The sequence below is a fragment of the Anolis carolinensis genome, unplaced genomic scaffold, assembly GCF_035594765.1.
Source record: "Anolis carolinensis isolate JA03-04 unplaced genomic scaffold, rAnoCar3.1.pri scaffold_12, whole genome shotgun sequence".
NCBI lineage: Eukaryota > Metazoa > Chordata > Lepidosauria > Squamata > Dactyloidae > Anolis > Anolis carolinensis.
Window position 1 is genome coordinate 11,358,906 of NW_026943823.1, and position 23,783 is coordinate 11,382,688.

The 23,783-nt window shown below is 41.3% G+C and overlaps 1 protein-coding gene across 11 annotated transcripts in view; it reads right to left on the reverse strand.

Moving 5' to 3' along the window:
• The window catches only part of tenm1 (teneurin transmembrane protein 1), a 365,598-nt gene that overhangs the window by 33,322 nt on the left and 308,493 nt on the right, over positions 1-23,783 (reverse strand). For all 11 annotated transcript variants that reach the window (XM_062963661.1, XM_062963659.1, XM_062963658.1 and 8 more), the window contains 4 exons: positions 21,938-22,187; positions 19,832-19,852; positions 11,271-11,503; positions 6,185-6,339 (listed from right to left, as the gene is read on the reverse strand). In XM_062963661.1, the coding sequence (XP_062819731.1) occupies positions 6,185-6,339; positions 11,271-11,503; positions 19,832-19,852; positions 21,938-22,187 (659 nt within the window). The remainder of the gene's footprint in view (positions 1-6,184; positions 6,340-11,270; positions 11,504-19,831; positions 19,853-21,937; positions 22,188-23,783) is intronic.

The window sequence follows — 23,783 nt, forward strand, 5'->3', positions numbered from 1 at the left end:
AACAGAAATATAATCAAATAATATAAACTATAAGACAGTTTTTCATATATATGCTATATTCATAGAACATTTAATGTGCTGACAAGGATTGTAGAGGTTCAAAATATACTAAATGATTCAAAATACACGTCTCTAAACCAAAATGATCCTTATATCCTTAACTCTGGATGTCATTGAACTCACAAACCTTGAGCATAAGAGTTAAGCTTTCTATGAGTATGTGTATATGTAACACATTGATTATATTATTTTGGATTCTGCTTTAGGATTTCTTGCCTTTACTATATAAGGATGATTTTGGTTTAGAGACGTGTATTTTGAATCATTTAGTATATTTTGAGCCTCTACAATCCTTGTCAGCACATTAAATGTTCTATGAATATAGCATATACAGTAGAGTCTCACTTATCCAAGCTAAACGGGCCGGCAGAAGCTTGGATAAGCGAATATCTTGGATAATAAGGAGGGATTAAGGAAAAGCCTATTAAACATCAAATCAGGTTATGATTTTACAAATTAAGCACCAAAACATCATGTTACACAACAAATTTGACAGAAAAGGCAGTTCAATACACAGTAATGTTATGTTGTAATTACTGTATTTACGAATTTAGCACCAAAATATCACAATATATTGAAAACATTGACTACAAAAATGGCTTGGATAATCCAGAGGCTTGGATAAGCAAGGCTTGGATTAGTGAGACTCTACTGTATATGAAAAACTGTCTTATCGTTTATATTATTGGATTATATTTCTATTTATAGTGGCCTCTTGCCTTTATACTTCGGGGAATCCCTTCTCTATATTGTATTCCTTAATGAGACATACCACATTATCACAGGATGTCTATTTATTTATTTACAACATTTATACCCCGCCCTTCTCACCCGAGGGGACTCAGGGCGGTCTACGCCCTACACCGCTGGAGAAATTATACTGTTTAGTCGGTATTGCACCACCTGACATCCGTCAGGAAGTAGCATCCAATAATGAAAGAACCAAGGCATTGATATCTCTGGCCCATCTTCTTTTTTGGATATTAGCCAGCAAGTCAATGCCTTAAATCAAGAAACAGCTTCCTATGATCCACAGAGATATTCACAGGAACACCTCAGCAAGCGAGAGTCCAAAAGTGGCAGGCTAAAACCTGGAATCTGAATCAGTGGTTGATACCAGATGAGAAACTCCCTCCTGGGCACACAGAAGACTGAGCAACTTGGAAGGTGCTGAACAGACTGAGCCAACCTTGGGAAATGGGGGCTACAAAGTGGAGTCCACGACATGCGAGTGTGGGCAAGAGCAAACCACAGACCACTGACTACAATGCAGCCTGAGCCCTGCCACATGCACAACCGAGGACCTTCTCACAGTGACACCAAGGCGGAGCCCCCAGATGGCATAGTGGACTAAGTGACTTGAAGGTTGGGTTGCTGACCTGAAGGCTGCCAGGTTCGAATCCCACCCGGGGAGAGCGCGGATGAGCTCCCTCTATCAGCTCCAGCTCCATGCGGGGACATGAGAGAAGCCTCCCACAAGGATGGTAAAAAAAATAATCAAAACATCCGGGCGTCCCCTGGGCAACGTCCTTGCAGACGGCCAATTCTCTCACTCCAGAAGCGACTCAAGTTGCTCCTGACATAAAAAAAAAAAAGTGACACCAAGGCGCTCCAAGTGGCCAGCTTCTGGTCAAAGGACATTTAGTATAATGCCAAGTTTTTAAACATTGTGTTTTTAAATATCCTCACTTTACTTCTGACATGCTAAATAAATAACCATGTAATCAATGCTGAGCTAAATGAACCAATGATATGATTCACTATAAGGAGGTCCCTCTGCTTTTGTATCATGCCTTTCCTTCGAGATGGTCTTCCCAATTTCCTAGGGCAGTGATGATCCAGCCTCAAAGGCACATAACAACTAATTATAGCTTATATAAGGAGCCCAGATTGCGAAGTGTGTTAAAGCACTGAGCTGCTGAACGTGCAGACCGAAAGGTCACAGGTTCAAATCCCGGGAGTGGAGTGAGCGGCCGCTGTTAGCTCCAGCTTCTGCCAACCTAGCAGTTCGAAAACATGCAAATGTGAGTAGATCAATAGGTACCGCTCCGGAGGGAAGGTAACGGCGCTCCATGCCGTCATGCCTGCCACATGACCTTGGAGGTGTCTACGGACAACGCCGGCTCTTCGGCTTAGAAATGGAGATGAGCATCAACCCCCAGAGTCAGACATGACTGGACTTAACGTCAGGGGAAACCTTTACCTTTTTATAGCTTATATACAGCCCTGACTGCAAAACGTTAACACTTATATAACCACATGCCTCCATAACACAATGTCATAGTTGTAGTAAGAAATTATTTTAGCTGTAGCATGACCCTCTGTATCTACAGAGGAGATGCTCCAGGCCTGCTTTGGATACCTGAAACTATGGATAATAGTGAAGCCTATATTTGGACCATACTTGTGTATAGAATCGTATTGAATGTCCCAGAGATGCTCACAAACACTTGGGGGAGGGAATATTTTTTGAAGTATCAGAACTTGCTGAAGGTTGCTAATTCTGCCACCCTGTTTTGGGTGCCTTTGGAGCGCTTAATGCCTGCTTTTAGATCCCATAGCAATTTGGAGGCCAGAAAGACAGCAGCACTCTTTTGGAGGTATTGATCAGCAAAGTGGCATGGCATGTTCCCATTTAAGGGACCATGTTCCACCTTTATCGCTTGCTGTCCTACAACGGATGCTCTTTATTTAGACAGCAATGACAATACTTTCTGTTGATTACTACACTAATGGCCTGATGCTAAGAGCTCCTAAGCTGCCAAGGGTTGTTTTTTTTAAAGGAAGGACCAAATGATTAGAAGAAATACACATGCAATGGAGACAAGGCTGCAAGTTGAACCGATTCAATTGCTCCCAGCCTTCTGTGATTGTGAGCTCAATGAGAAATTAAAAATGTGCAGCTTGCTTCCTTTTCTTCCCTGGTTCCTCCCAAATCTCTTTAATATGGATGCTCTTTATTTAGACAGCAATGACAATAGTTTCTTTTGATTACTACACTAATTTCCTGCTTTTTGCATGTTATTTTGGGCTATGGTAAAAAAAAAAATCCTGGGCATCTGGCTATTAATGTCACCAAAGTTGTAGGACTGGAAATGGGTCCTTTGTCTGATTTCCAGTTGTTTTATTTAATTCCTATGCCATCACCTTGAGAATATCTCGCTCACGAGCACCAAGGGCATACCTTCCAATATGCTTTGTGCCTTAACTGATTTTAATGAATGATTTTATTATGCATTTGCTGTGATGTTGATATTTTTAGTGAAGCCAATGTGTTTTAATTTTTCTTTTTCTGTAACACCTTATAAGGCCAATGGGCTCTGAGTGATAAATCAAAACTTCCCTAAATCATAAATCATCTTTAGTTCCATAGGAGTCAATAAAGAAGGTGGTGTTGGCAGGAAAGAGGAACTGGGGCTGGATCTACACTACCATATAATTCAGATTATCAAATCAGATAATCCAGATTATCTGGGTCCCCCTGGGGGAGAAGAGCGATATATAAATGAAATAAATAAATAAATAAATATCTGCTTTGAACTGGATTATATGAGTCTTCATTGTCATACAATCTAGTTCAAAGCTGTGCTAAGGGGCCAGGCTTAGAATAGAGGGTTAAACTGCTAAGATGCAGAAAATCCTGCCGATTGAAAGGTTGGCAGTTCAAGCCCAGGTCGGGGTGAGCACTTGCCGTCAGTCCCAGCTCCCTGTCCACCTAGCAGATTGAAAACAGGAATGTGAGTAGATAAATAGGTACTGCTTTAAGCAGGCAGGTAATAAAAGGTGCCCATGAGGACATGCCGACAATTCGATCAGGAGGACGTCTAAGGATGACAAAGCTCCTCGGCATGGAAAATGGAGTGACAGCACTTCCACATTGCCAGTCGAACACATCTCCAGATACTGGAAATGGAATAAATGGAATTTACCTATGTTTATGGAATAAATGGAATTTACCTCTGTTTATGTATTGTCTGTCCTTGTTAATTGTATAATGGCATTGAATGTTTGCTGTATATGTGTCCTGTAATCCGCCCTGAGTGCCCTCAGGGAGATAGAGCAGAATATAAATAAAGCATATTATTATTATTATTATTATTATTATTATTATTATTATTATTATTATTATTATCTTCTGCCTCCTTTTCACGCAGCCCTCCTTTCAAAGCATAAGGCACTGCGGTTATGTGTCTTAGGCGCAGTGATGAATCCAGTGCCGGCTCCAGGCTGCAAACGTGACGTCCTTTTCGTCTTGAAATAAAAAGCCCCTTTTAACACAACGCCGGGGAGTCGTTAACTGTGGTCGTTTAAACACTTCACAGCCCTGACACCTTAGAACGGTTCTGCCCCTTCCTTTATCCACAGCTACAGCCGACTGACCATTATGCTTTCTGTAATGTTTCTATAAAGTTTCGCTTATTAATAGGCTCTTTTGTGCGCCTGAGTTTATTTGGGTTTTAAATGCAAACTGAGTGGGGGAAACACACATTTAAAACCTCTGTGTTTTAGGAGTCTTGGAGAGAGGAAAATGTCTAAAAGGAGCACACATTTTGACCGCAATGATTACTCTGCAACACTTAATAGTAATACTATAGCCATTATATTGAACACAACCAGGCTGAAGCAGAGGTGGGCAATCAGTGGTTTTCGGACCTTGTTGGATTCAAGGGCTGTGATGGGATTTGGAGTCCAGCAACACCTGGAAGATCATGTGTTGTCCAAGGCATCTTTTATTATTTATTGAGGTTGCATTGACTACAGCTTATGGAATTTCGAAAAATAAGAAGCCTCTATGTCACCCAGTTATTCACCACCCTTTGCAAACACAAGGCAGTGACTTCCTTTGTGAAGTCTATCCACCTGGAGAAAGACATGTTTTGGAGTGAGTTGGTGTTGCTATTCCTTTTTTCAAGTTGCCTTTTAATACATTTTAAATGTTTAAACTCTTCAGGTTAATTGGTTTTATATTCGTTATCTATCTATCTATAAATGCACACACACACATTTTTACATATACTGCTGAGGTTTTCGTATCTGTAGTCATCCCTCCAAATTTACTGTTTTCACTTTTGCAGATTCTGTGGTCTAGAACTTGACCATAAAATCATCCTGAAGGACCTAGAGATTCCCAGAGATAGATCCTCTCAGGTTATAAAGTTTTTAATGTTTATTTTCTCCATTTCACAGGGATTCGATGCCTCCAACCTCTGTGAAATCAGAGGCCCTGCTGCATTGTTTTGTTATCGGCTTTGGGTCTTATTTTTGCATGAAAAGACAGGACATAAATGACTATAGTATGGTTGACTATAGTATGGGGCCGGACTTAGTACAGTGAGTTAAACTACTAGCTGCAGGAAATTCTGCCAATCAAAAGGTCAGCAATTCAACCACCCACCGTCAGCCCCAGCTCCCTGCCCACTTAGCAGATTGAAAGCAGAAATGCAAGTAGATAAATAGGTACCGTTTTTAGCAGAGAGGTAATAAAACACATCCTTAAGGACATTGATTGGGAGGATATCTATGGATAACAAAGCTCCTTGGCATGGAAGATGGAGCGACAGCACCCCCTGTGACTGGAGTTGAGCACAGCCTCCAAGATGCCAGAAATAAGATGGGAAATGCCTTTACCTCTGTTGTGTATTGTCTGTCCTTGTTAATTGTATAACAGCATCAAATGCTTGCCATATGTATGTTCTATAATCCACCCTGAGTCCCCTCGGGGAGATAGAGCAGAATATAAATAAAGTATATTATAGCAGTAGTAGTAACAACAACAGCACCAACATGACTTAGCAAAGATAAAAACAACCCTAACTAGAAACAAAGAATACCAAGGTCACATTTTCTGGATGGATGACCATCTATTGGAGGCCCTTTGAATGTGGTTTTCCTGCTTCTTGGAAGGGGGTTGGACTGGATGGCCAACAAGGTCCCTTCCAACTCTCTGATTCTATTATTCTCTTTTTTCCATTACTGATTTCAATGCAAGCTTTAGCCATCACTGCTCTACTGCGGCCTACGAAGTATGTTTTTGCAACATGTAAATGGTGTTTCTCCATTTGACAAAAAAGGAAATAGGTTTCCATGTTGAACAGGAACCAGGTCCGAAAAGACAAGTACCTACCTGGGTGATGTCCATCCCGGCATCACAGCTCAGCGGTTGGGTTGATGTGAGCCCATTGGAGCCTATTAATGTTGAGATCAGGCCGTTCCCATCAATCTTCCGAATCATGGTACCATCCACAAAGTAAATGAAGCCGTGCTTATCTACGGTGATGCCTATTTCAAGAGAGGGAAGAAGACTGAGGATTGGGACTATTATCAGGGTCCAACAGGACACTTTTCTGGAAAGTAATGAAGGTGGAAGGGACTCCTGAAGAATACAGCCATCAAAGATTGATGTGTGTGAACGCTTCCACAAATAATGATAAATACAGCCACCATGTCCCTTGTGAATATGGAAGAACGTATAAAAGCATATGGAATGGAATATGGAATTATGGTACATATAAAAGCAGACCCCTCTGTTCATGTATATTTTGCATGCTGATACTCTTTTGTATATGGGAAACATTGTATTTTGCATTGATTTGTTTCTCTGAAAGCTTTACAGCAGTTTGCAATGCAATAAGAAAGGTGAAGACAGTCGCAAAAAGTAGTGTCATTTCATTCCTCGTGTTTGGCAGACATTCATGCTGAAACAAGAGCTACGTCTTGTCTCCTTCTAAGGCTTGGTGATGGGAGTCACAACCAAATGTAGCACAATTGCCTGGAGCGATCATTGTACTATCTAGAAATGAGCCCACTGATGTGCAATTGTTTCATAGATAGCAGCCTAAAGCGATATATGGCATTGTCTACCCCCTCTGTTTTTTTTTGGTCTATATGAACAAGTCAAATGATCACAATTTATACAGTTGACAACCTAATCAATTCTGTTCTACTGCCAAACAAACGCGCCACTGATGTGGGCACTCCCATCTGGAGCTAACACTTTCTTTGGGAAGTAATTTTAATGAAGTTCATGATGCAGGGAGAGGAACGGCCCAACCCTCTTGTGGTTGCTTTTTTTAATTGTTATTATTTTATTCTTTTGTTTGTTGTTGTTGTCAACTGCCATCAAGCTGACATAGATTTATGGAGGCACCACAAATGAGAGAACTCCAGGTCACCCTGTCTCAACATTCAGTGGCATCATTGCATTCACTTGTATCCATCCATTTCCCCAAGACTGCAACTCAAAGTAGCTTAAAAAAATTAAATTAACTAAAATTAAAAGAAAGTTAAAAGTATTTGTGAACATGTGCCTTCAAGTCTTATGGCTACCCAAAACACTTCAGCAAAGAAAAAGAGTTGATATAGGGTTGTTTCCAGCACTGGCCAGTTGGAAGATTTTGAGGAACCCAAACAGCATCGAACTTTGGGCTTAGCAACTGATCTTTAGTGGAGTGGTGCCATTTCAGGGTCTTCCACATCACTTCCCAAAAAAATACTGACAAAAATAGCTCTTATGCTGTATTGGAAAGGAATACATGAATTAAGCCAGATTTTTTTTAAAAAAAAATCCCCCTAAAACCAGAATGCTTCCTGCTAGGAATAACAAATATAGATTGGCCTACAAACACGGACAAACTTTTCACATATATCACTATAGCGGCAAGAATCATCTATGCAAGAGATGGGAGGCAGGAACACACACCTATGAAAGAAGAATGGATGGAGAAGAAGTTGGACAGTATGAATATGGACAAATTGACCTCCCTGACTGCTAAAACCCAGGGAAAAAGCAGAAACAGGACTGACTAGACGTTTAAAGATTGGATGAAACTAAACAAGCTAAAGATCTTAATCTAAAATGGAGAGAGAAAACGGAATGGACTATAGTACAGTTTAAGACAAACATAATGGATAAATTTTATTTTTACACCACCCCACTATAAAGAAGAAAGGAAGTTCTATATACGAGGGTTAAATGAAAAGTAATGCCTCCGCCTTCATAACTCAACTGATGGCAGTCCTGCTCTGTGGCAGATACGGGCTTGTTCAGTAGACTCTCCTCTATAGTTCCATTTGGCGGAAAGCCTTAGCATTGAACAGTTGTGTTGTTAAAGTGTGAAGTATGAAACCCTGCACAGACGGTCAGTCAATGTGACTTAAGCAACGTGCAGTCATTGAATTCTTGACCGCAGAAGGTGTCACCCCAAAGGAGATTAATCAGAGAATGCAAGATGTTTATGATGATTGTGTTGATGTGAGTACTGTGCATTGTTGGGTGAGTAGGTTTAAAGATGTTGAGGAACATCTGCTGTCAAGAATTAATTGACTGCACGTTGCTTAAGTTGCATTGACCGACCATCTACACAGAGCATCTTCCAAGGAAAAATACGTAAACAGAAGAAATGGAAACACACACTGCTGATTAGCATAATCCCTAGCTGGAGAATTTGCATTTCTTTTTGTGTTGTCTCCACAGTTTTGGAAGGAACTTTGGCAGACTGTTTGCTTTATTTGTTTTCCCCCCCTGTGATTTTACAGAATACATACCATATTTTGTCCTAATTCAACTTCACCCAAATTTGCACATGAAAACATCATAAACTCCTGGAGAGATCTGATAGCAAGAAAACATGCCAAACAGGTTTTAAAAGAATTTGCTGTTTTCTTGTGAAACTTTTAATAGGAAAAGTGAATCTAATTGGTTAATTTTATGGTTGTAGAAGAGAAAATTGCAAGCCGCCCATCTCCAAACTTCCAAATGTCTTTGGTACTTTTAATTAAAGCTCCATGAAGAAACCACAAAGGCAATTTTATGCGATTAGTTATTTATAGGCTACCATGATACAGACTGATTGAGAGCGCCAAGGTTTGGGATCTCTGAAGGATAAGTGCAAACAACATTTTCAACTATTCATGTTCTGGAACTAACATGCCTTTGTATGTACTTGAACGAGGCAGACCATGAAATTACACCATTCAACATCTGTTGGACAAAAATAGGTGTTCTTTCATGAGAGACCAAGCTCACCATAGAGATCAAGGATGGCAAACAAGTTGTAATTATAGTAAATGAATTGGCTTACTAGATTCCTTAAAAACCCATAACAAATACATTTCCGGGTTCTGGAGAGCAAATTTGCAGATCATTTATCCTCATGTTTTTGAGGAATGAAACTCCAAAGAGACCGAGAATTTATCTCTTGCTGTGCTCTATAACTTGATGATAAAGGGAAACTGGATCTACACTGCCATAGGTAAAGGTAATTTTTTTCCCCTGACATTAAGTCTAGTCATGTCCGACTCTGGGGGTTGGTGCTCATCTTCATTTCTAAGCCAAAGAGCCAGCGTTGTCCATAGACACCTACAAGGTCATGTGACCATAGGCATGACTGCATGGAGTTCTGTTACCTTCCTGCCTGAGCGGTACCTATTGATCGACTCACATTTGCATGTTTTCGAACTGCTAGGTTGGCAGAAGCTGGGGCTAACAGCAGGGACTCATTCCGTTCCACGGATTCAAACCATCGACCTTTCGGTCAGCAAGTTCAGCAGCTCAGCGGTTTAATCCGCTGCCCGACGAGGGGCCTCTTTTATTCCTAATAACATGGTCAAATATCATGATATAACTGAAATTTTTTTTTGCAAAGTGCATGGCCAATTTGGAACCCTTCGGGTTAATACACTCCTTCTCCAAATAAGAAACAGAGAAAGAACAGATAATTGCCTTCAGATTAGACGGAATCAATTTCAGTCAGCAAATAATGCATTGGTCCTTATTTTCCTGCCAAGGGACCTCAGATTTCACCTATGCCTATTGGTAATTTCTCGCTTTAATTGCCATCATGAAGACCAAAATGATTTGTATTTATTTCACATTTACTTTCCATCATTTGTCTCTCTGCCTATTATGTTGAAGTTGCAAACTCATTTCTAACTATTTGTTTGGATACTGTTCTGTCCCATAGTGCATTTAAAATTTTTACTGATCTATTATTTTTTTTAATAGCTCAAGGTGAACTGTGTAGAGGTTAAGGTTTTCCCCTGGCATTAAGTCTAGTCAAGTCCGACTCTGGGGGTTGGTGCTCATCTTCATTCATGACTGCATGGAGTTCTGTTACCTTCCAACCAGAGCAGTACCTATTGCTCTACTCACATTTGCATGTTTTCGAACTGCTAGGTTGGCAGAAGCTGGGGCTAACAGCTCACCCTGCTCCCCAGATTCAAACCACCGACCTTTTGGTCAGCAAATTCAGCAGCACAGTGGTTTAACCTGCTGCGCCACGGGGGGTTCCATGGCTGTGTGTAGAGGAAGGCATACAAAACCTCTCTTCAAATTGGTTCATTAAGCATTTGGAGTGTACTTGAGGTCAATAAGCCAAAGACCACTAGACTTTGGTTCTACAAAAATTGTTCATAAGATACTGATTCTAGCTTTTGGACATTTTCCCATGATACATTGACTTTTAAAAATCTCATATGGACCAGGTTCCATGAACAAGAATGGCAACAGATGCATGAAATATTGTACTAAAACTGTGTACTTTTGATATTTGGTTGAATGGCTGGACAAACAAGTACCTGAGCTGTAGAACGGTGCCATCAAAAGCAAAACAAGAACTTAGGAACATGAGCAAAGGATGAAACAAAGATACTGTTTAATTAGATGTTTCAGCTTCTACCCTCTGTGGAATTTAAAGCAAATGCTGGGAATCAAAGGCAATTGCTGCGAGAAGACACAGGTTGAAATAATTCCAAGAATGGAATTAATGGGCACATGCAACATAGTTTCGTATCCTGGGGGAATGGATGTGGGGGGAGAAATGCTATGAGCATGCAGATCTATAATCCTGAAAAGGAGGCCCTGTTAGCATAGAAGCTGTGGGATTTAATTCTTTACATTTCCATTGTTTAAGTATTTGTATTCCACTCTGAAGATTTTAGGGCAAGATATATTACTTTTTAAAAACAATATTAGAACAGTTTAAAACAGATTGTCCCTTCCATGGGGGGTCCAATTTGGCCCCCTCCTGGATCTCTTTTTCTGGCATGACAATACCTTTTTATTTGGGCAGGCCTTCAACTCCTAACTTATATAATGCAAGTATAATAATATGAATTCTATTTCTTTCCACCTCTCCCCAAGGTTCGAGGCAGGCGACAACAAAGAAACAGACCAAAATGCAGAGTTTTCCCAGCTTGCACCGTGATCCTACCTCGAGGGCTGTGAAGTGAAGCCTCCGATGCTCGTCCTCCATCCCCGCAGTGACTCTGGTCAAACGGAAGGCACTGGTCTCCTGTTCCGGCCACAACCTCATAGTTTTTAGCCAGGTCCTTGGTTTCGCTGAGAGATTTCACTTTATAAACCCTTCTGGTATTTGTGTCGGACAAGTAAAGGGATTCAGATACTGGGTCCATAGCGAGGTAGTACTTGTGAGCTGGACTTGTGCTAATAAATGGAGAGAGGAAGAACATCACAACAACAAGTCAATGGGCCCTCCGCATTTTAGGTTTCACTTTCGCAGATCTGATTAATATGATCTCTATTTTTTCTTTCTTCGAACAGAGATTCCAGGTGAAAACACACCTCTAGGACACTTAAGATCTGCAAGTTGGCAGTGAAGACACTTGTCCTTGTGCTTTGCTACTCTGTTGCTGAGTATGCATACCCAGTGTGGAATACATCTTGCCACGTTAAAACAGTGGATGTGGCTCTTAATGAGACATGATGCCACATTATCACAAGATGTCTGCTCCCAACACCACTGGAGAAATAATACTGTTTAGCCCAGTGGTTCTCAGTCTTGGGTCTCCAGATATTTTTGTCCTGCAAATCCCAAAAATCCCAGCCAGTTTACAAGCTGTTAGGATTTCTAGGAGTTGGAGGCCAAAAATATCTGGGGACCCCATATTGAGAACCATTGGTTTAGCCAGTATTACACCACCTGACATCCGCCGGGAAATAGCAGCCAGTAATGAAAGGACCAAGGCATTGACATCTCTGGCTCATCCTCTGTTCGGATCTCAGCCAGCAAGGCAAGACCTTAAATCAAGAAATAGCTTTCTAAGATCTACAGAAATACTTGCAGGAACACCTCAGCAAGCAAGAGTCCAAAAGTGGCAGGCTAAAACCCAGAACCTCAATCAGTGGTGATACCAGATGAGAGACTCCCTCTTGGGCACACAGAAGACTGGGCAACTTAGAAGGCGCTGAACAGGCTGTGTTCTGGCACCATGAGATGCAGAGCTAATCTTAAGGAATGGAGCTACAAAGTGGAGTCCATGACATGCGAATGCGGAGAAGATCAAACCACAGACCACTTACTACAATGCGGCCTGAGCCCTGCCACATGCACAACGGAGGACCCTCTCACAATGACAGCAGAAGCACTCAAAGTGGCCAGATTCTGGTCAAAGGACATTTAGTATAATGTCAAGTTTAACTTTGTTTGTGTTTTTACAATACATTACAACTGTATCCTCAATTCGCTTTTCACATGATAAATAAATACTCAAGATCTTCCAGGACAAGCCTGTGAACAATTTCCAGTTGACCACAAAATGATTGCTAGAAGTGTTTTTTTCAGTTAAAAATCCCACTGTTTTTCAAATTCACTTTCCCGCACACATTCATGGGGACCTTCAACTCCCAACCCCAGTGAATGTGGAAAGCTGACAACTAATAATTCTGCTCAGCAGTCTGTCTTTCTTCTGGAGTCGAAAAATGCTGCTTTACCTTGGCAAATTATCTGGTGTGGTCCTTTTTCAGCCCAACCACCAAGCGTTAACAGTTCAAAATAAAACCCCCCATTATATGGAAGTGGCAATCCACTGCACAACAAAGCATTCTAGGTGGACACGGAAGAATTACGGAGGCAATGTTCTTCTGTAAGACATTGACAATCATTTCAGGCTTAATGTTTTGCCAATAAGGCAGCTGTGGAAGACCAAGAATCATCACAATAATGAGATCTGAACTAGTGCGCCATTATTCACACCCTGAAGTGACTTATTGGGAAGATAAACACATTGGCTTGGCTATGAAGGTGAATTCCTCCTTGAAAAAGGCTTCTTCCAACCTTTAAAACAGGAATGGGCAAGTACCCAAGTTCCAAGTGCTATATGCATCTTATGCTAGACCTTGAAGGGCCTCACTCAACAAACTATGCCTCTCAGGTCTGATTTTTAAAAATAAACCTTCTGCTTTTGCTTTTCTCATATACAGTAGGTAAAGGTGGGTAAAGGTTTCCCCCTGACGTTAAGTCCATTCGTGTCCGACTCTGGGGGTTGGTGCTCATCTCCATTTCTAAGCCAAAGAGTTAGTGTTGTCCATAGACACCTCCAAGGCCATGTGGCCGGCATGACTGCATGGAGTGCTGTTACCTTCCCGCTGGAGCAGTGCCTATTGATCTACTCACATTTGCATGTTTTCAAACTGCTAGGTTGGCAGAAGCTGGGGCTAACAATGGGAGCTCACCCTGTCCTGTGGATTTGAAACGTCGACCTTCCAGTCAGCTAGTTCTGAAACTTTGTGGTTTAACCTGCTACACCACTGTGGCCCCTTGACAGTGACATTATTTGCATGGAATATTCGTACTTGGGTAACTATATACACTTGTTTAATTGTGAGCCTTTCCTAATCAGCCATGGAAACCCACTGGATGACTTTAGGTGAGACACTTAAGAAAATCCCATGATCTCACCTTAGTGCATGATGAGACCAAAATGACTTAAGAGGCATGCAAAAAAAAAAAAAAGTGTGTTCATTAATGAACAACTATTGGATCTGACCACTTCTTCACTCCCAACAGGTAAAAGAAAGACCCCTAGCTGTTTTGTGAAGTGTATTAAGAACGATGCCATGTCAAAAAAAGGTAGCACATTCTCTTTGTCGAGGGTCCTTGAGACTGCTTGAAACACAGCCAAATGGCCCCGGCAAATGCATAAGGAGATGGAATAAACCAGCAATAATTTGCGGTGGTTCGAAGAAAGCTTGATCAGCTTTATTGCAGAGGAATGAGCTTGCAAGAAACAAGAAAGCATCTCCAGAATAATCATTAGCCAATAATAAACAGGTTCTTGAGGAAGCAGCCCGAAGAGTGGCTTTCTGCTGGTCAGCATTTCCAGACATCAAACTCAAGGACGTAGTGGAAGAGCCCCCAAGTCTTCCTGGGAACCATCCAATTCTATGTTGAGTTTTGCAAAATACATCTTGGATCAGTGTGTGACCCAAAGAATGTGTCTATGTTCCTTTCTACAAGAACATCTACAAGGACAGTATCTCCAGCTAACATAAACTTTGATTTAACAATCAAAATCATTTTATGTTCCAGCTGCATGCAAATGACAGCATCTTGAGCCTTTAGACCAGTGGTTCCCAACCCTTTTTTTGACCAGGGACCACTTTGACCAGGGACCACTCTCCAACATTAGTACCAAAAGGGTTACAAATAAATTTTTGGTCAACTTTAGATTCGGTTTGCTTATTCGGGGTGCCGATTCAGAAAATTGCATTGGGTAGACCACATCAGCTCTAGTTTCTGATAGAGAACATATGACATCCAGTAGTCGCCATCTGCTTGCCCAAAGAAAACCATATTTCATAATCTAGAGCTGACGTGGTCTATCCAATGCAATTTTCTGAATCAACACCCCAAATAACCCCAGGAAAAGGCCTAAAAAGGAAGACACCATGATTTTTTTTGGTTTGACTGTATTATTATCAGTATTAGTAACTGTGAGGCCACGGATAATATTTTAGTTCTTGTGGATCACTGGCAGTCCATGGACCACAGGTTGGGAACCTCTGCTTTAGACCAACTCTAAGGTAACATCTACATCAGGCATGGGCAAAGTAAGGCCCAGGAGCCAGATGCGGCCCCTTGGGTGCTTACCTCAGGCCCTCCTCAATTTCCCTGTTCTCTTGGCATAAAGTCGCAGTGGCCCACCATATCCTTATGAAGAAATGATGGGGGAGGAAGGCATGCAGCAACTGATAGTTTTCTGGAGAAATCTCAACCACTGCATATCTCACCTTCCTCCTGGCATAAGGACGGTGTGAGCAGCCCTGGCCTTATGCCGGGAGGACGGCTTGAGGAAGGCACGCTGCAGTTGAGAGTCCTCCAGAGCGCTCTCAGACGTCGCCTGTCCCTCCTCCCAGCATAATGTTAAAAAAACAGCCTGAAGATTGAGGGAGGAGTATTGGGGGGGGGGATCAGGGCAGTCACCACATGTCTCGTTTTCCTCATGGCATAAGGATGGGGCAAACAGCCCTGTTCTTATGCCAGGAGAACAACCTGAGAATGACCTGCTCCCTCCTGGCCACCCTCTCCCAGGCCCTCCCCTTCCCATGTCCATCCCACACACCGTGTGCCTGGCTACCCTTTTTCTTGGCTTGGCCCTCTCGGTTGGGCCCACAATGTGGCCCCAAGGCAAAAAAGTGTGTCCATGCTTGATCTACACTGTAGAATAAATGCAGTTTGACACAGCTTTAACTGCTATGGCTCAATCTTATGGAATCCAAAGACTGGTGAGGCATGAGCCCTCTTTGGCAGAGAAAGGCTAAAAAACTTGTCAAACTACAACTCTCAAGATTCTATAGTATTACCATAGTTAGTACCTACTAGTGATGCTTATTTAATGTGAGCAGTGAAGCCAATATATATTCTGCCAGATTATCAGTTAAAGTGGTGTCAAACTGTGTTCATTCTATAGTGTAGATGGTGCACATCTAGAAAGCCCTGCTGTCACATCTAATGGAGAGCAATTCTGGGGATTTTATGTCCCAAACATATTTCCCCCCCCCCCCCCCAAGGGAATTTTTAAATTAATTATTGTTATTTTATATACATAACCACAGTAAACGTCCCAAACATCTTGAAGACCAATGGGAAAGATCTACCCACGAAGACTTCTCTGCCAGGATTTGGTAGCGTTAACTCTTGTATCCCACTCAAGAGGTAATTATCCACTGGTGTTAATTGTGTGGCTGCAATTACTCTAATTACTTTAATTAATTACTTTAATTAAGGGATTTTAAAAAAAAATTCAAAGAATATTCACTCCTCGAAATTTGCATGGAGACCACTGTTAGATAAGGAAGGATCCAATAGCCTCCTATTCCTCAGCCATGATTCAAAGAGAAAATTGCTCCCTGCCCCAAGAAATTAATTAGGGCTGGCTAATTAGCTAATTAGTTAATTAGGACCAAAATCTCTTTGATGCCAAGGGGAGCTTTCTTTCTTTTGCTGATTGTGAGGTGGCTGGGTAAGGATGCTGTGGAAGTCTTTGAAACAGAAGACTATTTTCGCTTGTAAAACTACAACTCCCAGAATTCCACAGCTTTGTGCCATGGCAATTAATGTGGTGTCAAGCTGCATTCATTCTGAAGTGTAGATGCACCCTATATAGCTATCTTTATATTTGCAAACATTTGCATTGTACGTAGAACTTGAGAAAGTTACTTCAGTGAGGACTAAATGGTTTATGTGGTCTCTTCCAACTCTATGGTTCTATGATTCTCATTCCCGAGAGTGTTAGAGAAGGCTTAGATCATGGATTGTATGTGATCCCCAGAATCAATTTTTTCAGCTCTGAAATTCCCCTGTCAAAACCCAGAAATCCCACAATTGAATTTGTTTATGTGATTTTGGGGTGCTTTTCACCTGAAGGCGATGAAGTTATAATGGAAAAACATAATACTTGTATTGGAAAATATATATTGAATGTAATCATATTAGAAATAGGAATTAGAAATATACAGTAAGCACAGGAGCATATATGCATATAATTTTCTTGAAGGGCCGGGCTGTTCGTAGCCTGCTGCAATAAATCACTACTGACCGAGAGGTCGTGAGTTCGAAGCCAGCCCAGGTTGGATTAAGCCCCTGACCATTAATAGCCTATGCAGCTCAAAAGACAGTTGCATCTGTCAAGTAGAAAATTTAGGTACCACTTTATGTGGGGAGGCTAAATGAACTAATCCATACAAACGATATCATAAAACACCTTCCAGCAGCATGTGGAAGAATGAGGAAGTACTCCATCAAGGACTCAGTGTCACAAGTGGACAGTGAAGCAGCAGCTCCCCCTGTGGCCGGAATTTAGCATACCCTCATGAAGCCGGAAGCTGGAAAATGTTAAATTGCCTCTGTGTCTGTCTATATATGTCATATGTCTAATGGCACTGAATGTTTGCCATGTGTATGTGCATTGTGATCTTCCCCGAGTCCCCTTAGGAATGAGAAAGAAGGGCGGAATATAAATACTGTAAATAAATAAATAAATTTAAAATACATTATCTTCCTATAGCAAAAATTAAGTGCACAAAGGAGGCCCAGGGTCTGTGGAAGGAATGTGGAAACATCTAGCAATTGTCAAGCTCCATACCCCGTACCAGGAGAATGCCTATCTCATAAGATAAATGAAGGCTCCTTGGTATCAGTAGGTGCCTTAAATATCCTGGGAGGGAGTACAAAATGGGGTATAGGGCACTAATGGAAGGTTAAAGGTCTTAAAGTTACAAATACGCTATTGGAAACAATGCAAAAGGAAAATTTGTGACACACATAATGATGCTTTATATGATGCCCATATGATGCATGCATATGATTATAAATGATATATAAACCAAGTTTATATATTGTTCTTGACCCTGTTTCCTGGATAACCAGCAGGATCCAATTTCAGTTGACCAACTGAAAATAAATCGTACTTTAGCAGACCTCAGGATCTCTTTGTTTCATTTCCTTAAGCCTTCTCCCTGCCATTTCATTGGTTGCACCGACATCCCACGAAACGTGTACAAAGACATCCAAAACTACACAAATATGACTTATTTTCCACCCTTCGTGTTGCATTATAATTCCTTAATACTTGGATTTTCCCTTCAAATGATGCCCAGAAGTGATACATTATCATTTCCAAAGACTATTTTGCATTAGAAATGGAGGGCCATGTAAGTATTTTGGAATGCTGGGAGGGAATGTGTGGTCTGCCGTGGTTGGGAAAGTGATCAGGAGGCGGCTAGTAGATGCCCACTCCACTTTTGGAGAAACAAAGTGAAAGTTTCTTGTTACAGTGATCATTTTGATAAGACTTTTTTTGGCCACTACTTCTCCAGTTATACTGCACCTATTTTCATTAGTCTGTACTTCGGTTGCCAAGGAAGTTCTAATAGAGGGTCGGGGAGAACCTTGAACTTCCATAATGAAGAGTGATTAGAAGGCGCTTGCAAGATAATGAGCTTGCTAATTAGAGACGGATATTACAAGGGGTCTATTATCCCTCATTGACACGGAGCCCCCTTGCAGGAATTGGTTACAAGCTAGCCGAGTGTAGTTCAGGGACTGGTCATTTTTTTTGGACAAGCAGAGGAGGAGGAGGATTGGAAGAATGAAGTCTGAAAGCCAGGATGTAGGGATAGGGAGAACATACACAAAGGAATAGAACAGGTAATGCTCACTGTGTTTGGAGGATTAAATAGAAAAGAGGCCAGCTGCTTAAACAAGGGGCTAAATGACATGCGTTGTTAAAATTATAGCACACAATTATACTTTACACGAGAGTCAGTCTGGTATAGTGGTTTTAGAATTGGAAATCAGAGTTTTAATCCCTGACCAGCCGTGCAATAATAATAATAATCAGCCGCTATCAGGACCTCAAGATTGAACTTCGAAGACTCTGGCAGAAACCAGTGCAGGTGGTCCCGGTGGTGATGGGCACATTGGATGCCATGTCAAAAGATCTCAGCCGGCATTTAGAAACAATAGACATTGACAAAATTACGATCTGCCAACTGCAAAAGGCCACCCTACTGGGATCTGCGTGCATCATCCGAAAATACATCACAGTCCTAAACGCTTGGGAAGTGTAAAAGGTAAAGGTTTTCCCCTGATGTTAAGTCCAGTCATGTCTGACTCTGGGGGTTGGTGCTCATCGCCATTTCTAAGCTGAAGAGCCGGCATTGTCCGTAGACACCTCCAAGGTCATGTGGCCGTCATGACTGCATGGAGCGCCGTTACCTTCCCGCCAGAGCGCTATTGATCTACTCGCATTGGCATGTTTTTGAACTGCTAGGTTGGCAGGAGCTGGAGCTAACAGCGGCTGCTCATGCTGCTCCCGGGGATTGGACCTGGGACCTTTCGGTCTCCAGCTCAGTGCTGTGTTCAACTTGTGATTTTGTGATATGAAATCCAGCATATCTATCTTGTTTGCTGTGTCAGAATATAATAATAATAATGATAATAATAATGCTTTATTTTTCTATCCCACCACCATCTCCCCGAAGGGACTTGAGGTGGCTAACATGGGGCAATGCCCAAAACAAAACAGAATCAAACAATTACAATGAATATCAAAACAAAAACAATAATAACATCAATCAAATAAAATAAACAAATACAATAAAACACATAAAATCAGAACAAATGAGTAATAATACAACATCAACCACTAGAGATAAAAGGAGGTTGGGCATATAAAAACACAATATCCAAAGTTTTTAATAAAGTGCATAAACAAGTGTAAGAGAGTCAACTGGGATAATATAGGATAAGGTAAGGTAAGGTGGGCAACATTTCTGTAAACGGCCAATTCTCTCACATCAGAAGTGACTTGCGGTATGTTTTCAAGTCGCTTCTGACATGATTAAAAAAACAGCGAAACATTCTTCAAGTTTATTCTTAAATGGTAAATATGTAGCTTGTCCAAATAGACCTTGTATATAATCATTTCTGTAACTCACATCACATGTCATCACTATCCAGAGTTGTCTTACCTGTGTCTTGTGTCTCTGTTCCTTAAATGGCAGAATCGTTTGAAGACCACATTTGAAAGAAAGAAAGAAGCAAAATCAAAGTAGTTAGTGTTGATTAACACAGTAAGGATATCGCTAGGAAGCAAAAGCAGTGTTGCTTATAGTAGCATTTATTTAGCATTTATATGACCCTCCAGATCAAGCATGGGCAAACATTGGCCCTCCAGGTGTTTTGGACTTCAGCTCCCACATTTCCTAACAGCCTAGCAGATGTTAGGAATTGTGGGAGTTGAAGTCCAAAACACTTAGAGGGCCAAAGTTTGCCCATGCTTGACCTAGATGTTGGCTTGCAAATCCCATCAACTCTAGTTTCCAGGATTACATAGTCTAATGTTAGTTGAGTTTCCATTTTTTCTATACTTAATGTTCTGTAAAATCTTAAGAAACAATTTATTTCCAACTTCACAGCCATATGCAAAAAATGATTTTAAGACCGTATGCATTATCAGAGATCGGTTACATAGTTCCTCAGGCTCCAAAGTTTAGCTATGATATCATTCCCATTGGCAAAGCATCAAATGAAACATTGGGTTGCTGTGAGTTTTCCGGGCTGTATGGCCATGTTCCTGAAGCATTCTCTCCTGATGTTTTGCCCACATCTATGGCAGGCATCCTCAGGGGTTCTGAGAGGTTCATTGGAAACTAGGCAGGTGGTGTTTATATCTGTGGAATGTCCAGACACATTCTGGTCATTCATGTCCAGCTAATCACCTCCCAACAAAGGATTCCCCCAGGCAGGAAGCAGTTAGGCTTTGAAGCTGCAAGGCTATTCAATGCTAATGAAGGTGATCAACTGTAACACTCACACTTGCCTCCAATAGACAAGATTTCTTTCTCTCACCCTGGACATCATTCCACAGATATACAAACCCTACTTGCCTAGTTTCCAACATACCTCACAACCTCTGAGGATGCCTGCCACAGATGTGGGGGAAACATCAGGAGAGAATGGTACATGGCATACAGCCCAGAAGACTCACAGCTACCCAGTGATTCCGGCCATGAAAGCCTTCAACAAAACACAATGAAACATTGTTTTTTGCCCCCAAAACCATCATAATTTGCAACCAGCAGTTTAAATGGCTAATTGGACATGATGTACGTTCAGCGCACACTTCCGTAACCTAGAATAGCATGCTTACTGAGTAGACAGAATTGAACATATAGCTAACAAGTGTTGGATGATCATGCTTTGCTAAACCAATTGTTCTCTAATGGCCTGTGATATCTGGTTGATGGGAAGGCAGGAGAATGGAAGCAAATGTCTCAATATCCTTCCCCGAATGAGCAATTTGCCCTGTGGAGGGTTACCATTATCCCCATTATGTAAGACTATGGGAATGGAAACAGAAGAGGGAGAGAGAAGTGTAAGAGGGAAGAAGAAGATACAGCTTTGCAGTCTGAACTGAGAGAGAAATGAAAACACAAGCTCGTTGCAGATCCAAAAGATGGGCAATGTGCAGCTCCTTTGGACCACTAAATATTGTCCATCTTATCTCCAATACCCTTCAAAGTCACATAGAGGCAATGTTAGGGTGATTTGTGCACCAAAATCCGCCAAAAGCTCCCCCAAAAGGGAATGGTTGGCTTTGCATAACCCTATCCACAAACGTCACCAAAACAAAAATAAGCCAAAATTGCATCCCAGACATGATATGGTGCCTCATATGCATATTTCAAAGGGCTGATGTGACCAACTTTGGGATTCAGGTGAAAAAAAGTCCACCACTATGTGTGGAATTGGATGATATAAAACAACCTTGGTCTACAAGTTGTTTTTAGGAGTGTTCTTCAAATGCCAGAAGAAAGGGGAAGATAGTGGGCTATGCCTGGAGTTTACTCATGTAAGAAACTTGAAAGGCTTTTCAGGAAAAATAAGGGAGTATTTTTGGTGGAAACTAGGAAGAAACAAGCCAGGAAAACATTTAGTTTTTCACTGAGCTCTCCCTCCTTGCCCCAAAATGCCTCTAAAACATAAGAGAATGTCACATGAAACACAGAAGGAACAATGACATTTACATATATTTTCTAATCTAATTGGCTTTGAATCTCCCCAAACTTTCCTACCTTAGTTCCAGGATGCTGATAGAATTTCCTGAAGGAAGGAGGCGCCGGACAAAATTGAAGTCTCCGATATATATGCTGCCGTCGGTACCAGAAGCCATGGCGACGGGCGCAAAGAGTTTGCTGGTGTGGGATGGGCCATTGCAGCTGGCGCAAGAGACACTTCTCTGGTGCCCGTTGCCCATGACCGTGGAGATTACCGGTGGCTGCTGGGAGATGAAGATATTTTCTCCATTTCCTTTGTGCACAATACCTTGGTTGAAAAGAAAACAACATAGAAACAAAATATGTACATATACCTGTGCATAGCATTTTGTCTGGTCCTATTTGTCATCGTGTTGCTAGGTGAATCCTTACTGGAAAGTCTTGTCTCTGAATTCATGGAGATTCCCAAATATAGTTAGAAAAGACCACAAGAACCATCCAATCCAACTCTCTTCCTTGCAGGAATACAAGTAATTTCCTAAAGCTAGGGAACATTAGTGCCAAAAAGGGTCTAATCTACACTGCCATATACTATAATTCAGTTTCAGTCAGTGTAGACTCATATAAAAAACTTTAACTGCATCGAACGTTATTCTATAAGGCTACACTTATGATATAATGCAGTTTCAAATTACATTATATGGCACTGTTGATGAGGCCTTTCCCATTCCTCCAATTTAAGCCCCCTCTAAGCTACCCTATATTCTAGGATCCAATCCCAGATTATTACTTAACAGTGGAGACTCATATAATCCAGTTCAAAGTGGATAACTTGGGATCAGATCCTGGGATATAAGGACAGTGCAGAAGGCGTCTTTGAAGATCTTTCCCTGATGGAGATTCCCTTGTAGGTTAGTAGCTCTCAACCGCTGGGCCTCCAGATGTTTTGGATGTCAATGCCAGCATGACCAATGGTTAGAAATTCTGGTAGATGATGTTCAAAACATCTGGATAACTCAACATTGGAGCCACTGTTGCAGGTAAAGGGTTACTTGTGAGTAGAAAACTCATCACGACTAGACCAAGTTCCATAAACAACACTTATGGACTGCATCTATCATAGATTTTGGCCCCTTCGGTGTTAGAATGGTGATACTATAAGTAGATTAATAGGGGTGTGGTACTATTATAAAAAGACCAGGGGCTAAATCTAACTACTTGACCCAACTAGCATAGATCCATTGACTCAATTCTTGAATGGCAATCAATACTTTTGTCAATCCCATTGATTTAGTTTGTCTAGTTAAGACTAGTAATCAACTCGGAAATCCTTTTTGGTGAAGTAGGATCAATGCATTACATTTTGCAATTGCAGAGCTTCAGTAGACCTTAAAGTCATGGTGTGAAATGGTTCAGATCATTGACACCAAACATTTTACGACTGAATTGAAGAACAATACGTGTCCCCTTTGCATTCCATGTAATAATACCAACTGGACTGGCAGCTTAATCTTATTTCAAGACTGATGTTGGAACGGTTGGAGTTTTAACATATACTAACATAAAACTAGTCCTGATTGTGGCTTAAAATAGTGTTGGAGTACTATGAAATGCATTGGAATGGGTAATATAAAGAGCTATTGAGAGGCAATCATATGGCGATTGTTAGAGAGAATGGAGCAGTGGTTTCTAGGACTGGGAAACTCAAGTTTGAATCCCTGCCCAGCCATGGAAACCCACTGGGTGACTTCAAGCAAACCTATTCTGAAAAATCTGGACAAGAAAACCTCAAGATAGGGTTGTTGTGTGTTTTCCAGGCTGTATGGCCATGTTCCAGAAGCATTCTCTCCTGACGTTTTGCCCACATCTATGGCAGGCATCTTCAGAGGCTGTGAGGTATATGAACATATGTGGGCGAAACATG